The sequence below is a fragment of the Oncorhynchus mykiss genome, chromosome 6 (assembly GCF_013265735.2).
Source record: "Oncorhynchus mykiss isolate Arlee chromosome 6, USDA_OmykA_1.1, whole genome shotgun sequence".
Taxonomy (NCBI): Eukaryota; Metazoa; Chordata; class Actinopteri; order Salmoniformes; family Salmonidae; genus Oncorhynchus; species Oncorhynchus mykiss.
In genome coordinates, this window is record NC_048570.1 from 83,657,190 (window position 1) to 83,674,644 (window position 17,455).

The following is a 17,455-nucleotide window of genomic DNA, read 5'->3' on the forward strand; positions in this document are numbered from 1 at the left end:
AGAGTAGAGTAGAGTAGAGTAGAGTAGAGCAGATAAGAATAGAGCAGAGCAGAGTATAACACATGTTATGGTTAGGGCTCTGCTGTTATTTTCTACCCTTCATCCCACCTCAAGAGGCCATTATAGCACCTTCTTACACCATGGGTGAAACAACTGTCAATTGACTTCAAATGAAATGTCTGCTGACACTCATTCCCATCAGCAGCCTACACTGTAGTAATTATTCATTATTATTGTCTCAAGGACATTAATCAACATAATGAACCACTTAAATCATTATCTGTTCACAACATTATATGATAATAATAGGCCTTTTATCTAAGAAAATGGAGGGAAAAACAAATGAAAAAGAACAGAACAGCTGAGTTGACTATGTTACGGTGCTTAGACTGGCATCCCACTGGGCACACACTGTTTTAATCAACGTCATTCCCACGTTACAGATGGTGAATTGACGTTAAATTGACGTCTGTGCCAGTGGGATGGCCTGTAGTTAATTTGTTAATTTAGCAGACAAGATACTTATATTCCTGTGCTCTTACCACAGTCAAAACACATATATTTTATAGTAAGAATATAATGAAATATAAGAGAATATTATATAAATTATATTGTTTCCCAAGCAAACTATTGCCAAGTGTCGCAGGTGCACACAATCCACACACTAAATGACAGTTACAGACGTGTTGCATGCACCTGTTACAGAGTAATTACATGGGTTATTCAACTGGTATGACGTTTATGTGACATTTCATACATTTCTTCAGTTAAATTGGACATTTTACATTTTACACTTGGACGATGTGATGTAATGTAAAGTGTGGACCAAAGACGCACCTGGTTACTGAAGGAAAGTATCTTCCCCAGGCTCTCTCCCTCCAGTCCTTGTAGAGTTGTTGACCCATCCGGGGAGGGAGAGGTAGGCAGGGGCAGGCTACGCGTCCGCAGGCTGGCCTGCTTGCCCTGAGCCTGGGCATGGTTCTGGTCTCCCTCCTCCTCCTCTGGTGGTTGTAGTGGACCAAAGCTCTCTCCCTTGGAGCTGCTGGACCTCCTGGGCACCGGGCCCGAGGGGGAGATGGAGGCCTCTACAGCCCCATCCAGGGGCTCTGTTTCTGCTTCGGCCTCGGGGAGAGGTGCCTCTAGGGTGGATGGGGAGGTGGTGGTGTCATCGGGGGATGGCGAGTCAGAGATCTCTGCATTGGGGTCTGTTGTCTCTTCCACTGGGGTCTGGAGCTCCGAGGTAGGGTGGGGGGTCGGAAGAAGAGAAAAACAGGTAGGAGGAGAAGGGTGGGAGGCAGGAGAGGGCGGAAGGATGGAGTGAGGAGAGGCTCCAGGGGGAAAAGAGGACATCCTCCTGTCCTTGTCCTCGTCAGGGATTGGAGAGGTCACTTTGGCTCCTTTGCCCATGTCATGTTGGATTGTGCCATTCTCCTCTAAGAGAGGGGGGTCACTCCTGACGAGTGCCTTGTCCTTCAGAGGGAGGGAAGTGGAGGGGGCTAGGGGCCTCCTGTTGTTGCCCTCCATCTCCTGACCTTTACCCTCAGGACTAGAGAAGGTCTCAAATGAATGGATCTTCTGCTTGATTGACAGCTGGGCTGTAGAGGAGGTGGGCCGCAGACGTACCCCGAAGGTGCTGTTGAAATACACATTTTTAAATGTTATTGTCCCTCCACCTGGATCTTTTAAATGAGAAATTCTTGTTGGCTTATAACTCATGAACACACAATACTTGATGGACAGACTGGGAATCAAACCCAGGTTACCTATACCCTTCAACACCACCTCAACCGCCTGAAATAAAAGCCTACACTTTAGGCGCTAACACAAGCCTTCAGATCTCAGGCAAGACTGAACCGCCTCCGCTACATTTGCATAAAACACAAGATAAAGGAGAAATGTTGTGGAGAAACACTACGTACGTTCCACCGCCTCTGATGTCCAGGGGTTTGGCCAGCTCAGCCTGGGGCCTCCCATTCCTAATACTCCTAAGGCTCTGACGGTTCCACACAGGCTTGGGGGCAACTGGGGGGCCCTTCCTCACCCCTGGGGGGTCCTCAGTCCTTGGGCTGGGGGTGGAGATTAGGGAGGCAGGGGTGGAGGGGGTGGTGGGGTCTGGGGCGGTGTGGTGGGTGGAAGTACAGTTGAATTCAGGAAGCTCGGGAAACTCACTCGGTTGGCTCATGGCGACTGGGGAGTGTGTGTCGTTGGGGTGTCTGTCGGTTTGGGATGGAGTGTGTGTGGCGTCGTGGTGTGAGCTGAGATGGTGTGCTTGTTGTTGGTGTGTGCTACTGTGGGAGTGTGTGTTGTGACGGTGTGTGCTCGGATGAGTCAGACTCTGGTTCTGATGGGGGTCTTCAGGACCTCCAAGATCAGGGGCGCTGTCGGAGATCCTAACCCAGGGGTCGTGAAGCTTTTCTGGGGGGAGCTGCTCCACGCGGCCCTGCCTCCTCAGGCCCGGCCTCTTACTCTGGGAGCAGAGGTGGAAGGCAGATTCAGCACCTGAACACAGACAACACAGGAAACACAGTCTAAGAGGAGGAGAGATACAAGTACTTCATAAGGAGCTAAACTCACACTGCCCTCATTAAAATAAATCATTCATACCTGCACAGCTTTCTGCTTTACAAGTAATGTTATATAGTAAGTTGTGGTGCCATTAAACGTCACAATGTAACAAATGATCCTAAAGATGGCGTTCACAACTATATAACATGTTGTCTTTCAGAAAGCAAACTGAAAATTAACTGCCAATGGCCCCTATAGGTTTCTCAAATAACTGTATATTTGACTGTTAGCTCTGTATTTACAAATGGTGTACTCATACATTTTTGGAAATTAAATGAGAACGACAAAAGAAAGTATTGAGGTTCCCATACAATACCTGTGTGTAGTCTGTCTTCTGTGCAGGATGAGTATCGAGGGCAGTCGGTGATGGCAGCAGAGCGAGCCTCTGAGTGGGTGAGAGTCTCTCCACTTCCCCGTGAGTGTTCTCGCTCTCTTTCTCTCTCTCTTTCTCTCTCACTCTCTACTTCCTGGAACACAGATAAACAGGAAGTTAAAACGTTGAGCGCACCACTCAGCCTCTGACCGCAGAAAGGTGTAGTAATTCACCCTGCATTTACTAGCGCCCGTTACCCTCCACCACTTCACATGGACATGCATCCATCCATCACACTCACAACGACCAGATGCAGAACATAATTGAATCACACACAGTGCCAAGGCAAGGCCATTCTATGATATCCAATAGCTTCATGCCTGATGTGGGTATAACACAAGCATCTTCCAGAATTACAGGTGAGTCACTTACAAACACACAAGCAAATACTTCCAGAACGGAGAGAAGCCATCCTTACTATAAAAGCTTGCATTGTGAGACAGGTTTAAGGTTGGATGTTTCAGGGACAGGATACATAGGAAAGAGGTGTCATATTTGTCCATCCATGCCCGTTCAAAGGCATGAATGTACGACATTCTGTAAACAGAAATGTAAAGGTATGACTGGTATGTTCATGTTTTCTATTTGAAAAAGCACCATTCTCAGTCCAAAGTCATCTCCATGCAAAACATTCACCAACACACATTCAGGAGTATGAAACGGTTCCACGTACATTTCTACACAGTAGCCTTATGATCTTTCTCAAAGCCTTGTGCACACTGCTAACAAGCTGGAAGCATGTAGGTGTGGATGCAGAAACAACACATGGGACAATACACATTAGTTAGAGGCAAATTATATTAGTATACTGTATTTAGTCAATTCAGCATGTTTTAGCATATTGCTTACAGACAGAGAAAAATAAAAACAGTGTCTATGTCTAATGTTATCCTTCTCTGCACTAATGTCTAATGTTATCCTTCTCGGCACTAATGTCTAATGTTATCCTTCTCTGCACTCATGTCTAATGTTATCCTTCTCTACACTAATGTCTAATGTTATCCTACTCTGCACTCATGTCTAATGTTATCCTTCTCTACACTAATGTCTAATGTTATCCTTCTCTGCACTAATGTCTAATGTTATCCTTCTCTGCACTAATGTCTAATGTTATCCTTCTCTGCACTAATGTCTAATGTTATCCTTCTCTACACTAATGTCTAATGTTATCCTTCTCTGCACTAATGTCTAATGTTATCCTTCTCTACACTAATGTCTAATGTTATCCTTCTCTACACTAATGTTATCCTACTCTGCACTAATGTCTAATGTTATCCTTCTCTACACTAATGTCTAATGTTATCCTTCTCTGCACTAATGTCTAATGTTATCCTTCTCTGCACTAATGTCTAATGTTATCCTTCTCTGCACTAATGTCTAATGTTATCCTTCTCTACACTAATGTCTAATGTTATCCTTCTCTGCACTAATGTCTAATGTTATCCTTCTCTGCACTAATGTCTAATGTTATCCTTCTCTACACTAATGTCTAATGTTATCCTTCTCTACACTAATGTCTAATGTTATCCTTCTCTACACTAATGTCTAATGTTATCCTTCTCTACACTAATGTCTAATGTTATCCTTCTCTGCACTAATGTCTAATGTTATCCTTCTCTGCACTCATGTCTAATGTTATCCTTCTCTACACTAATGTCTAATGTTATCCTTCTCTGCACTAATGTCTAATGTTATCCTTCTCTACACTAATGTCTAATGTTATCCTTCTCTACACTAATGTCTAATGTTATCCTTCTCTACACTAATGTCTAATGTTATCCTTCTCTACACTAATTTCTAATGTTATCCTTCTCTACACTAATGTCTAATGTTATCCTTCTCTACACTAATGTCTAATGTTATCCTTCTCTGCACTCATGTCTAATGTTATCCTTCTCTACACTAATGTCTAATGTTATCCTTCTCTGCACTAATGTCTAATGTTATCCTTCTCTACACTAATGTCTAATGTTATCCTTCTCGGCACTAATGTCTAATGTTATCCTTCTCTACACTAATGTCTAATGTTATCCTTCTCGGCACTAATGTCTAATGTTATCCTTCTCGGCACTAATGTCTAATGTTATCCTTCTCTACACTAATGTCTAATGTTATCCTTCTCTGCACTAATGTCTAATGTTATCCTTCTCTGCACTAATGTCTAATGTTATCCTTCTCTACACTAATGTCTAATGTTATCCTTCTCGGCACTAATGTCTAATGTTATCCTTCTCTACACTAATGTCTAATGTTATCCTTCTCTGCACTAATGTCTAATGTTATCCTTCTTTACACTAATGTCTAATGTTATCCTTCTCTGCACTAATGTCTAATGTTGTAATTGTGGAAATTCTTACACAGGGACACTCGAAGTCAATCTGAAGTGAATCACTCTTTATTGTCAGCAGGTTGGAGAGGTCCCAGTCAGACTCAGATACATATAGTAGCAATCTGAAGTGAGCTCTAACAGGGCAGTCCCACATAGCCTGGTTCCTCTCTAGGTTTCTTCCTAGGTTTTGGCCTTTCTAGGGAGTTTTTCCTAGCCACCGTGCTTCTACACCTGCATTGCTTGCTGTTTGGGGTTTTAGGCTGGGTTTCTGTACAGCACTTTGAGATATCAGCTGATGTACGAAGGGCTATATAAATACATTTGATTTGATTAGTTCCCTTATGTACTGACAAGTTATATTTGCATGGTTTAGCTTATTGTTTGTTTCATGCATGTGACAGACCAATACCTCACGAGGCTTCTTCTCTAAGCTGAGACCTTGAAACTGAGATATAATTTATCTAAACAAGGTTCTGGGTGTACTGCCAAATTGCAGATATTGATAGTGAGGATTCATTCAATCAGTAACTTGATTGAACACAGAAATTGGTTTATACAAAAGCACAAACAGAGAACATAGAAATTGGTTTATAGAAAAGCACAAACATAAAAATGTCCATCACATTGTCCTGTTGTGTTCATTAGGCACCAAATTGAAGAAACAGGGAGGGACTACCTGGACTTGTCCAATAAGAAACGTTCATTTTCGTATTAAGACGTTTCCGTTGCATGCCTTAATGAAGTCGACTCAGCTCTGCAGATCAGCTTCACAGACAATTGTGGTTTCAGAGAATATGCAAGCTGAAGAACCAATGCAAAACAGAGTGACGTGTCTCAACCACAGCTGATGCCTGATGCATGGAGACTACGCAACTCTGTTACAGAGATTTTGATCACGCCCCCTTCTTCCCTACACTAGCTACCATTTATGGGCAATAGAAGCATGCAGTCTAGCTCTTCCTCAGATGTACGGCAGTATGAATGACAGCCAGTCATATCATGCTGCTAAAGTCCTGTTGAGATGCATCTAGATTTACATTATTTTGATCCATCGATTCAAATTCATTATTTTAAAAAAGCTCAAACCTGCTTACAATATACCTATTCATCCATCCATCCACAGTAATACATGTTTAAGTCAATATGCCTGGTTAGATAAGTGTATACTTAGTAAATTCAGCATCTTTAAGCATATTACTTGGGAACAAAAAAATAGAAAAACAGTGAAATTATGTCAGATGCTGTACTTTTCTGAACTAGTGGGTTGTGTTCATTAGGCACCAAATGGGAGAAACCAGACTATCATTGTAAATAGGTGTAAATAATGTTGTCTCCCTACCTGACAGTTGGTATGTGTGGGACTCCATCCGTCCTCTCTAACAGGGGAGCCTCTACTGGAAACATTGGAGTCTGGCAGGCCCCCAGGGGCCCCCTCCTCACTAGTGACGTCCTGGTGTCGGCAGTACCTCCTTGGAGGTGCCAGGGCTTTGGGCCTGTTCTAGGGTCAGATTAGGAAAATATGTGTTATATAAACGTTTCTTATTGGACAAGTCCAGGTAGTCCCAGCCTGTTTCAGTGCATTATTCTTCCATTTGGTGCCTAAAGTGTGGCCTTCCAAAAGCTTGTATGGAAACATCTGGAGTTAAGCTACCTTATTTCCCCTTGTGGCCAGGTCTAACGTGCGCTGGCAGGAGAGGTTGGCTGCTGGGGAGTTGTAGGGGACGTTATAGTCGTCATCAGGGATAGGGTAGACCAATGCAGACAGTCTGTTATCACACCAGGGCTCAGGCGTGGACCCCTAGAACCATGAGATCAAGACGGATAAGGACCCTAGAACCATGACCCCTAGATCTCCAACACCAATGAGACAAAGAGGTATTTGAACCTCTAGAACCATGACAGATTATTCTGGGATGCTTGGTTGTGTTACCATGGGGATGTCGAGGCTGTGGACCCTTTCCATCAGATTATGGTGCATGTTGTGGTTGGGTATAGTCAGGGATTGACCATTAATCAGGTTGGTTCCTGGTCCGGGGCAGCGGTTGTGCTGATGGTTATGATGGTGGTTCTGGTTGTATGTGTTGCTGTCACTACAGGAGCGGGTCATGTTCTTCTGGGCTCGCCGGGCAGTCAGTTGGCTGAAGCTCCTCGCCACACAGCGCTCACACTTCCCTCTGGAGTGGGAACAGGGGTCAGACCTACGCAGGCCTGGGGTTAAGAGGTCACAGAGAGAGACCAGATAGAAAGAAAGGTGGGTAGGTAGGTAGGTAGGTAGGTGAGAGAAAGAGAAAGGACGTGAGAGACATTAATTTATCCTGATGAAACACAACGCAGTAATATTACAGAAGGTAATCAGAAGGTTGTTACTGTCTATACTCCACTGAGTTGGTAAAGGTTGTTACTGTCTATACTCCACTGAGTTGGTAAAGGTTGTTACTGACTATACTCCACTGTGTTGATAAAGGTTGTTACTGACTATACTCCACTGAGTTGGTAAAGGTTGTTACTGTCTATACTCCACTGTGTTGATAAAGGTTGTTACTGTCTATACTCCACTGAGTTGATAAAGGTTGTTACCGTCTATACTCCACTGAGTTGGTAAAGGTTGTTACTGTCTATACTCCACTGAGTTGGTAAAGGTTGTTACTGACTATACTCCACTGAGTTGGTAAAGGTTGTTACTGTCTATACTCCACTGAGTTGATAAAGGTTGTTACCGTCTATACTCCACTGAGTTGGTAAAGGTTGTTACTGTCTATACTCCACTGAGTTGGTAAAGGTTGTTACTGTCTATACTCCACTGAGTTGGTAAAGGTTGTTACTGTCTATACTCCACTGAGTTGGTAAAGGTTGTTACTGACTATACTCCACTGAGTTGATAAAGGTTGTTCCCGTCTATACTCCACTGAGTTGATAAAGGTTGTTACTGTCTATACTCCACTGAGTTGGTAAAGGTTGTTACTGTCTATACTCCACTGAGTTGATAAAGGTTGTTACTGTCTATACTCCACTGAGTTGGTAAAGGTTGTTACTGTCTATACTCCACTGAGTTTGTAAAGGTTGTTACCGTCTATACTCCACTGAGTTAATAAAGGTTGTTACTGTCTATACTCCACTGAGTTGGTAAAGGTTGTTACTGTCTATACTCCACTGAGTTGGTAAAGGTTGTTACTGTCTATACTCCACTGAGTTGGTAAAGGTTGTTACTGTCTATACTCCACTGAGTTGATAAAGGTTGTTACCATCTATACTCCACTGAGTTGATAAAGGTTGTTACTGACTATACTCCACTGAGTTGGTAAAGGTTGTTACCATCTATACTCCACTGAGTTGGTAAAGGTTGTTACCATCTATACTCCACTGAGTTGATAAAGGTTGTTACTGACTATACTCCACTGAGTTGATAAAGGTTGTTACTGTCTATACTCCACTGAGTTGGTAAAGGTTGTTACTGTCTATACTCCACTGAGTTGGTAAAGGTTGTTACTGTCTATACTCCACTGAGTTGGTAAAGGTTGTTACTGTCTATACTCCACTGAGTTGATACAGGTTGTTACCATCTATACTCCACTGAGTTGGTAAAGGTTGTTACTGTCTATACTCCACTGAGTTGATAAAGGTTGTTACTGTCTATACTCCACTGAGTTGATAAAGGTTGTTACTGACTATACTCCACTGAGTTGGTAAAGGTTGATACTCCACTGAGTTGGTAAAGGTTGTTACCATCTATACTCCACTGAGTTGGTAAAGGTTGTTACTGACTATACTCCACTGAGTTGATAAAGGTTGTTACCATCTATACTCCACTGAGTTGGTAAAGGTTGTTACTGTCTATACTCCACTGAGTTGGTAAAGGTTGTTACTGACTATACTCCACTGAGTTGATAAAGGTTGTTACTGTCTATACTCCACTGAGTTGATAAAGGTTGTTACCATCTATACTCCACTGAGTTGATAAAGGTTGTTACTGACTATACTCCACTGAGTTGGTAAAGGTTGTTACCATCTATACTCCACTGAGTTGGTAAAGGTTGTTACCATCTATACTCCACTGAGTTGATAAAGGTTGTTACTGACTATACTCCACTGAGTTGATAAAGGTTGTTACTGTCTATACTCCACTGAGTTGATAAAGGTTGTTACTGACTATACTCCACTGAGTTGGTAAAGGTTGTTACTGTCTATACTCCACTGAGTTGGTAAAGGTTGTTACTGACTATACTCCACTGAGTTGGTAAAGGTTGTTACTGTCTATACTCCACTGAGTTGGTAAAGGTTGTTACTGACTATACTCCACTGAGTTGATAAAGGTTGTTACTGTCTATACTCCACTGAGTTGGTAAAGGTTGTTACTGTCTATACTCCACTGAGTTGGTAAAGGTTGTTACTGTCTATACTCCACTGAGTTGGTAAAGGTTGTTACTGTCTATACTCCACTGAGTTGATAAAGGTTGTTACCATCTATACTCCACTGAGTTGATAAAGGTTGTTACTGACTATACTCCACTGAGTTGGTAAAGGTTGTTACCATCTATACTCCACTGAGTTGGTAAAGGTTGTTACCATCTATACTCCACTGAGTTGATAAAGGTTGTTACTGACTATACTCCACTGAGTTGATAAAGGTTGTTACTGTCTATACTCCACTGAGTTGGTAAAGGTTGTTACTGTCTATACTCCACTGAGTTGGTAAAGGTTGTTACTGTCTATACTCCACTGAGTTGGTAAAGGTTGTTACTGTCTATACTCCACTGAGTTGATAAAGGTTGTTACCATCTATACTCCACTGAGTTGGTAAAGGTTGTTACTGTCTATACTCCACTGAGTTGATAAAGGTTGTTACTGTCTATACTCCACTGAGTTGATAAAGGTTGTTACCATCTATACTCCACTGAGTTGATAAAGGTTGTTACTGACTATACTCCACTGAGTTGGTAAAGGTTGATACTCCACTGAGTTGGTAAAGGTTGTTACCATCTATACTCCACTGAGTTGGTAAAGGTTGTTACTGACTATACTCCACTGAGTTGATAAAGGTTGTTACCATCTATACTCCACTGAGTTGGTAAAGGTTGTTACTGTCTATACTCCACTGAGTTGGTAAAGGTTGTTACTGACTATACTCCACTGAGTTGATAAAGGTTGTTACTGTCTATACTCCACTGAGTTGGTAAAGGTTGTTACTGTCTATACTCCACTGAGTTGATAAAGGTTGTTACTGACTATACTCCACTGAGTTGGTAAAGGTTGTTACTGTCTATACTCCACTGAGTTGGTAAAGGTTGTTACTGACTATACTCCACTGAGTTGATAAAGGTTGTTACTGACTATACTTCACTGAGTTGATAAAGGTTGTTACCGTCTATACTCCACTGAGTTGATAAAGGTTGTTACTGACTATACTCCACTGAGTTGGTAAAGGTTGTTACTGTCTATACTCCACTGAGTTGGTAAAGGTTGTTACTGACTATACTCCACTGAGTTGATAAAGGTTGTTACTGACTATACTTCACTGAGTTGATAAAGGTTGTTACCGTCTATACTCCACTGAGTTGATAAAGGTTGTTACTGTCTATACTCCACTGAGTTGATAAAGGTTGTTACCATCTATACTCCACTGAGTTGATAAAGGTTGTTACTGACTATACTCCACTGAGTTGGTAAAGGTTGTTACTGTCTATACTCCACTGAGTTGATAAAGGTTGTTACTGTCTATACTCCACTGAGTTGATAAAGGTTGTTACCATCTATACTCCACTGAGTTGATAAAGGTTGTTACTGACTATACTCCACTGAGTTGATAAAGGTTGTTACTGTCTATACTCCACTGAGTTGATAAAGGTTGTTACCGTCTATACTCCACTGAGTTGGTAAAGGTTGTTACTGACTATACTCCACTGAGTTGATAAAGGTTGTTACTGACTATACTCCACTGAGTTGGTAAAGGTTGTTACTGTCTATACTCCACTGAGTTGGTAAAGGTTGTTACTGACTATACTCCACTGAGTTGATAAAGGTTGTTACTGACTATATTTCACTGAGTTGATAAAGGTTGTTACCGTCTATACTCCACTGAGTTGATAAAGGTTGTTACTGTCTATACTCCACTGAGTTGGTAAAGGTTGTTACTGTCTATACTCCACTGAGTTGATAAAGGTTGTTACTGTCTATACTCCACTGAGTTGATAAAGGTTGTTACCATCTATACTCCACTGAGTTGATAAAGGTTGTTACTGACTATACTCCACTGAGTTGATAAAGGTTGTTACTGTCTATACTCCACTGAGTTGATAAAGGTTGTTACCGTCTATACTCCACTGAGTTGGTAAAGGTTGTTACTGACTATACTCCACTGAGTTGATAAAGGTTGTTACTGACTATACTCCACTGAGTTGGTAAAGGTTGTTACTGACTATACTCCACTGAGTTGATAAAGGTTGTTACCGTCTATACTCCACTGAGTTGGTAAAGGTTGTTACTGTCTATACTCCACTGAGTTGATACAGGTTGTTACTGACTATACTCCACTGAGTTGATAAAGGTTGTTACTGTCTATACTCCACTGAGTTGATAAAGGTTGTTACTGACTATACTCCACTGTGTTGATAAAGGTTGTTACCGTCTATACTCCACTCACTGGCGTCCTGCTTTAGTTGGCTGGTCTCTACAGCCTGGGCTATGGCATCGTTCAGCTGCTGCTCTGACACCTAAAGATACACACAGGCACATTGCATTTAACACACACACACTCACCACAAAAATCAACACTACACACATATGCATCTGTACCACAGTAAACTAGTTGTGTCACGGTTTTCTAGGTGTGAAGGAGAGTCGGACCAAAATGCGGCGTGGTAAGTGTCCATGGTAAATCTTTAATAAAGAAAATACTGACAATGCATACAAAACAATAAACAAATGACGACCGTGAAGCTACAAATTAGACCTGTGCTGACACAAGCCACTGACATAGACAATCACCCACAAACAAACAGTGCAACCCAGGCTACCTAAGTATGATTCTCAATCAGAGACAACTAATGACACCTGCCTCTGATTGAGAACCATACTAGGCCGAAACATAGACAAACTAGACATGTAACATAGAATGCCCACCCAGCTCAACCAAAACATAGAAACATACAAAGCAAACTATGGTCAGGGTGTGACAAGTTTATTTAAGGCCAGACAGTGTGTACAGTATATTTTACACATTTTAATGAACCTGAACCTTTATTGAACTAGGCAAGTCAGTTAAGAACAAATTCTTATTTACAATGACAGCCTACCCTAGCCAAACCCTCTCCCAACCCGGACGATACTGGGCCAATTGTGCACCGGGTTATGAGACTCCCAATCATGGCCAGCTGTGATACAGACTGGGATTGAACCAGGGTCGGTAGTGTTGCCTCTACCACTGAGATGCAGTGTGTTAGACCACTGCGCCACTCGGGAGACCAATAATTAAGGCCAGACAGGGTGTGCATAGAAGGTCAGACAGGGTGTCTATATAAGGTCAGACAGGGTGTGTATATAAGGTCAGACAGGGTGTGTATATAAGGTCAGACAGGGTGTGTATATAAGGTCAGACAGGGTGTGTATATAAGGTCAGACAGGGTGTGTATAGAAGGCCAGACAGGGTGTGTATGTAAGGTCAGACAGGGTGTGTATGTAAGGTCAGACAGGGTGTGTATAGAAGGTTAGACAGGGTGTGTATATAAGGTCAGACAGGGTGTGTATAGAAGGTCAGACAGGGTGTGTATCGAAGGTCAGATAGGGTGTGTATAGAAGGTTAGACAGGGTGTGTATATAAGGTCAGACAGGGTGTGTATAGAAGGTTAGACAGGGTGTGTATGTAAGGCCAGACAGGGTGTGTATATAAGATCAGACAGGGTGTGTATTTAAGGCCAGACAGGGTGTGTATGTAAGGTCAGACAGGGTGTGTATAGAAGGTTAGACAGGGTGTGTATATAAGGTCAGACAGGGTGTGTATAGAAGGTCAGACAGGGTGTGTATCGAAGGTCAGATAGGGTGTGTATAGAAGGTTAGACAGGGTGTGTATATAAGGTCAGACAGGGTGTGTGTATCAGGTTAAATGGGGTATTTACTTTGGGGTCAGGGTGTCGACTGATGATGATCTGGACTGGCCCGGGGGAGCACTGACTCAGAACCGTGTACACATCATTCAGTACCATGTTGTACACCACTGTGTTGTTGATCTCCATAATCTCATCTCCACATCTAGGAGAGGAAAGAGGGGGGGAGAGGGGAGGGGGAGAGAGGGGAGGGGGAGATGGAGAGTGAGTGTGGAGATTAAAGTACATTAACTGATTCAAGTTGAGCAAATGCACAGACTATGTGTCAACAATAAACTGCTCTGGATGAGTCAGTCTGCTAAATGACTAATGAAGAGCGGTTATGTAATGTCCTCTCCAGAGTCTCCTCGTTCACTCCCTCTCTCATGCATTGAAATGCATTGGATTAGTGCAAGCATGGCTGGAGGGAGTTTCCACGACATCGATTCCTTTCAAAATCCATGATAGTGAGGGTACAAGTGCACACTTGGTGGGAAGGTAAAGAATTTGGCCACAGCCAGGGAGTAAGGAAGTTGGGAAGTGTACTGAGGTAAGAGACTCCTTTTCATGACAAGGTGTGGAACGTTAGCACAAACAGACTGGTACCCAGGCTATGTGTATTCAGCATTTACAGAATGTTTGTTTAATCCTTACCTGAGTCTACTGTCCATGTGTGCCACCGACCCAGGGGACAGGGTGTGGATATAGACGCCACGGCAACCATCTCCAGACGGCACGCAACACAGCCCAATGCCCAGCCCCACACCGGCCTCTACACACACACACACACACACACACACACACACACACAGGAAGACAGATAGGACATTGTGTATGTTAGATGCTCTAGGTCCAAGTCATAAGGCAACGTAGAACTTCTTATCTTTGACCCCTGACCTTTATGCAAGGTGATCTCCATCATGACACGATCTCGGGGTTTGGCCAAAGGTGGCTGAGGTACGGTGTTGGTGTGTGTGTTGGCTGTGGTGACATCACTGAGGTAATTGTAGTCCCCCATTTCAGTGCTGACCCTGGACATGCCAGTACTGGAGCTGAGAGAGCGAGACCGACACAGCTGTGCTACCGCTGCCTGGCCACAGAGGGCGCCGACACGCAGGCTGGTCCTCACCACCAGAGTCAACAGACCCTTCTTTATCTGCTGTGGAGGGGAGAGGGAGAAGTAGAGTGGGAAGGAGAGGGAGAGAGAGAGGAGAAGGCGAGGGAGAAGGAGAGAAGGAGAAGTAGAGCAGGATGGAGATGGAGAGAGGTAGAAGGAGAAGGTGAGGGAAAGGGAGAAGTAGAGTGGGAAAGAGAGGGAGAGAGAGAGGAGAAGGAGAGAAGGAGAAGTAGAGCAGGATGGAGAGGGAGAGAGGTAGAAGGAGAAGGCGAGGGAAAGGGAGAAGTAGAGCGGGAAGGAGAGGGAGAGAGGTAGAAGGAGAAGGCGAGGAGAAGGGAGTAGGGTGGGAAGGAGAGGGAGAGAGGGAGGAGAAGGCGAGGGAAAGGGAGTAGGGTGGGAAGGAGAGGGAGAGAGGGAGAAGGCGAGGTAGAAGGAGAAGGCGAGGGAAAGGGAGAAGTAGAGCGGGAAGGAGAGGGAGCGAGGGAGAGAGGGAGGAGAAGGCGAGGAGAAGGAGAGAGGGAGAAGTAGAGTGAGAGGGAGAGAGAGGATCATTCTGAATTTAGTTAATCAAGTGTGGTGCCTAGTTGGTACAAAATCCTGCAGTACCTGCGGCACTCCAGGAACAGGGTTGTCTACCCCTGTTCTAAAATGTCTTCACTAATCAAAAGGGATCCTTTTAACTCCATCATGTTGTAATATGGCTGCAATAATGTTGTAATATGGCTGTAATAATGTATTATGGCTGTAATAATGTTGTAATATGGCTGTAATAATGTTGTATTATGGCTGTAATAATGTTGTAATATGGCTGTAATAATGTTGTAATGTGGCTGTAATAATGTTGTAATATGGCTGTAATAATGTTGTATTATGGCTGTAATAATGTTGTATTATGGCTGTAATAATGTTGTAATATGGTTGTAATGTTGTAATATGGCTGTAATAATGTTGTATAATGGCTGTAATAATGTTGTAATATGGCTGTAATAATGTTGTAATATGGCTGTAATAATGTTGTAATATGGCTGTAATAATGTTGTATTATGGCTGTAATAATGTTGTATAATGACTGTAATAATGTTGTATTATGGCTGGAATAATGTTGTATTATGGCTGTAATAATGTTGTATTATGGCTGTAATAATGTTGTTTTATGGCTGTAATAATGTTGTAACATGGCTGTAATAATGTTGTTTTATGGCTGTAATAATGTTGTAATATGGCTGTAATAATTTATTTTATTTTATTTTACCTTATTTAACTAGGGAAGTCAGTTAAGAACAAATTCTTATTTTCAATGACGGCCTAGGAACAGTGGGTTAACTGCCTGTTCAGGGGCAGAACGACAGATTTGTACCTTGTCAGCTCGGGGGTTTGAACTTGCAACCTTCCGGTTACTAGTCCAACTCTAACCACTAGGCTACCCTGCCGCCCCAATTATAATGTTGTAATATGGCTGTAATAATGTTGTATTTTGGCTGTAATAATGTTGTAATATGGCTGTAATAATGTTGTAATATGGCTGTAATAATGTTGTAATATGGCTGTAATAATGTTGTATTATGGCTGTAATAATGTTGTATAATGACTGTAATAATGTTGTATTATGGCTGGAATAATGTTGTATTATGGCTGTAATAATGTTGTATTATGGCTGTAATAATGTTGTTTTATGGCTGTAATAATGTTGTAACATGGCTGTAATAATGTTGTTTTATGGCTGTAATAATGTTGTAATATGGCTGTAATAAGGTTGTAATATGGTTGTAATGTTGTAATATGGCTGTAATAATGTTGTATAATGGCTGTAATAATGTTGTAATATGGCTGTAATAATGTTGTAATATGGCTGTAATAATGTTGTAATATGGCTGTAATAATGTTGTATTATGGCTGTAATAATGTTGTATAATGACTGTAATAATGTTGTATTATGGCTGGAATAATGTTGTATTATGGCTGTAATAATGTTGTATTATGGCTGTAATAATGTTGTTTTATGGCTGTAATAATGTTGTAACATGGCTGTAATAATGTTGTTTTATGGCTGTAATAATGTTGTAATATGGCTGTAATAATTTATTTTATTTTATTTTACCTTATTTAACTAGGGAAGTCAGTTAAGAACAAATTCTTATTTTCAATGACGGCCTAGGAACAGTGGGTTAACTGCCTGTTCAGGGGCAGAACGACAGATTTGTACCTTGTCAGCTCGGGGGTTTGAACTTGCAACCTTCCGGTTACTAGTCCAACTCTAACCACTAGGCTACCCTGCCGCCCCAATTATAATGTTGTAATATGGCTGTAATAATGTTGTATTTTGGCTGTAACATTGTTGCAAAATGGCTGTAATAATGTTATATTATGGCTGTAATAATGTTGTATTATGTCTGTAACAACGTTGTAATATGGCTGTAATAATGTTGTAATATGGCTGTAATAATGTTGTAATATGGCTGTAATAATGTTGTATTATGGCTGTAATAATGTTGTAATATGGTTGTAATAATGTTGTATTATGGCTGTAATAATGTAATATGGCTGTAATAATGTTGTAATATGGCTGTAATAATGTTGTAATATGGCTGTAGTAATGTTATATTATGGCTGTAATAATGTTGTATTATGGCTGTAATAATGTAATATGGCTGTAATAATGTAATATGGCTGTAATAATGTTGTATTATGGCTGTAATAATGTTGTAATATGGCTGTAATAATGTTGTAATATGGCTGTAATAATGTTGTAATATGGCTGTAGTAATGTTATATTATGGCTGTAATAATGTTGTATTATGGCTGTAATAATGTAATATGGCTGTAATGTTGTAATATGGCTGTAATAATGTTGTATTATGGCTGTAATAATGTAATATGGCTGTAATAATGTTGTAATATGGCTGTAATAATGTTGTAATATGGCTGTAGTAATGTTATATTATGGCTGTAATAATGTTGTATTGTGGCTGTAATAATGTAATATGGCTGTAATAATG

The 17,455-nt window shown here is 41.6% G+C and overlaps 1 protein-coding gene across 5 annotated transcripts in view; it reads right to left on the reverse strand.

Moving 5' to 3' along the window:
* LOC100136088 (pro-interleukin-16) overlaps window positions 1-17,455 on the reverse strand; it is a 57,694-nt gene that overhangs the window by 9,919 nt on the left and 30,320 nt on the right. For 3 of the 5 annotated variants that reach the window (XM_036981207.1, XM_036981211.1, XM_036981209.1), the window contains 10 exons: window positions 14,240-14,501; window positions 13,997-14,114; window positions 13,376-13,508; window positions 11,887-11,974; window positions 7,198-7,475; window positions 6,919-7,065; window positions 6,607-6,765; window positions 2,882-3,032; window positions 1,920-2,499; window positions 838-1,633 (listed from right to left, as the gene is read on the reverse strand). In XM_036981207.1, the coding sequence (XP_036837102.1) occupies window positions 838-1,633; window positions 1,920-2,499; window positions 2,882-3,032; window positions 6,607-6,765; window positions 6,919-7,065; window positions 7,198-7,475; window positions 11,887-11,974; window positions 13,376-13,508; window positions 13,997-14,114; window positions 14,240-14,501 (2,712 nt within the window). The remainder of the gene's footprint in view (window positions 1-837; window positions 1,634-1,919; window positions 2,500-2,881; window positions 3,033-6,606; window positions 6,766-6,918; window positions 7,066-7,197; window positions 7,476-11,886; window positions 11,975-13,375; window positions 13,509-13,996; window positions 14,115-14,239; window positions 14,502-17,455) is intronic. The other 2 variants (XM_036981208.1, XM_036981210.1) reach the window with 2 other exon arrangements.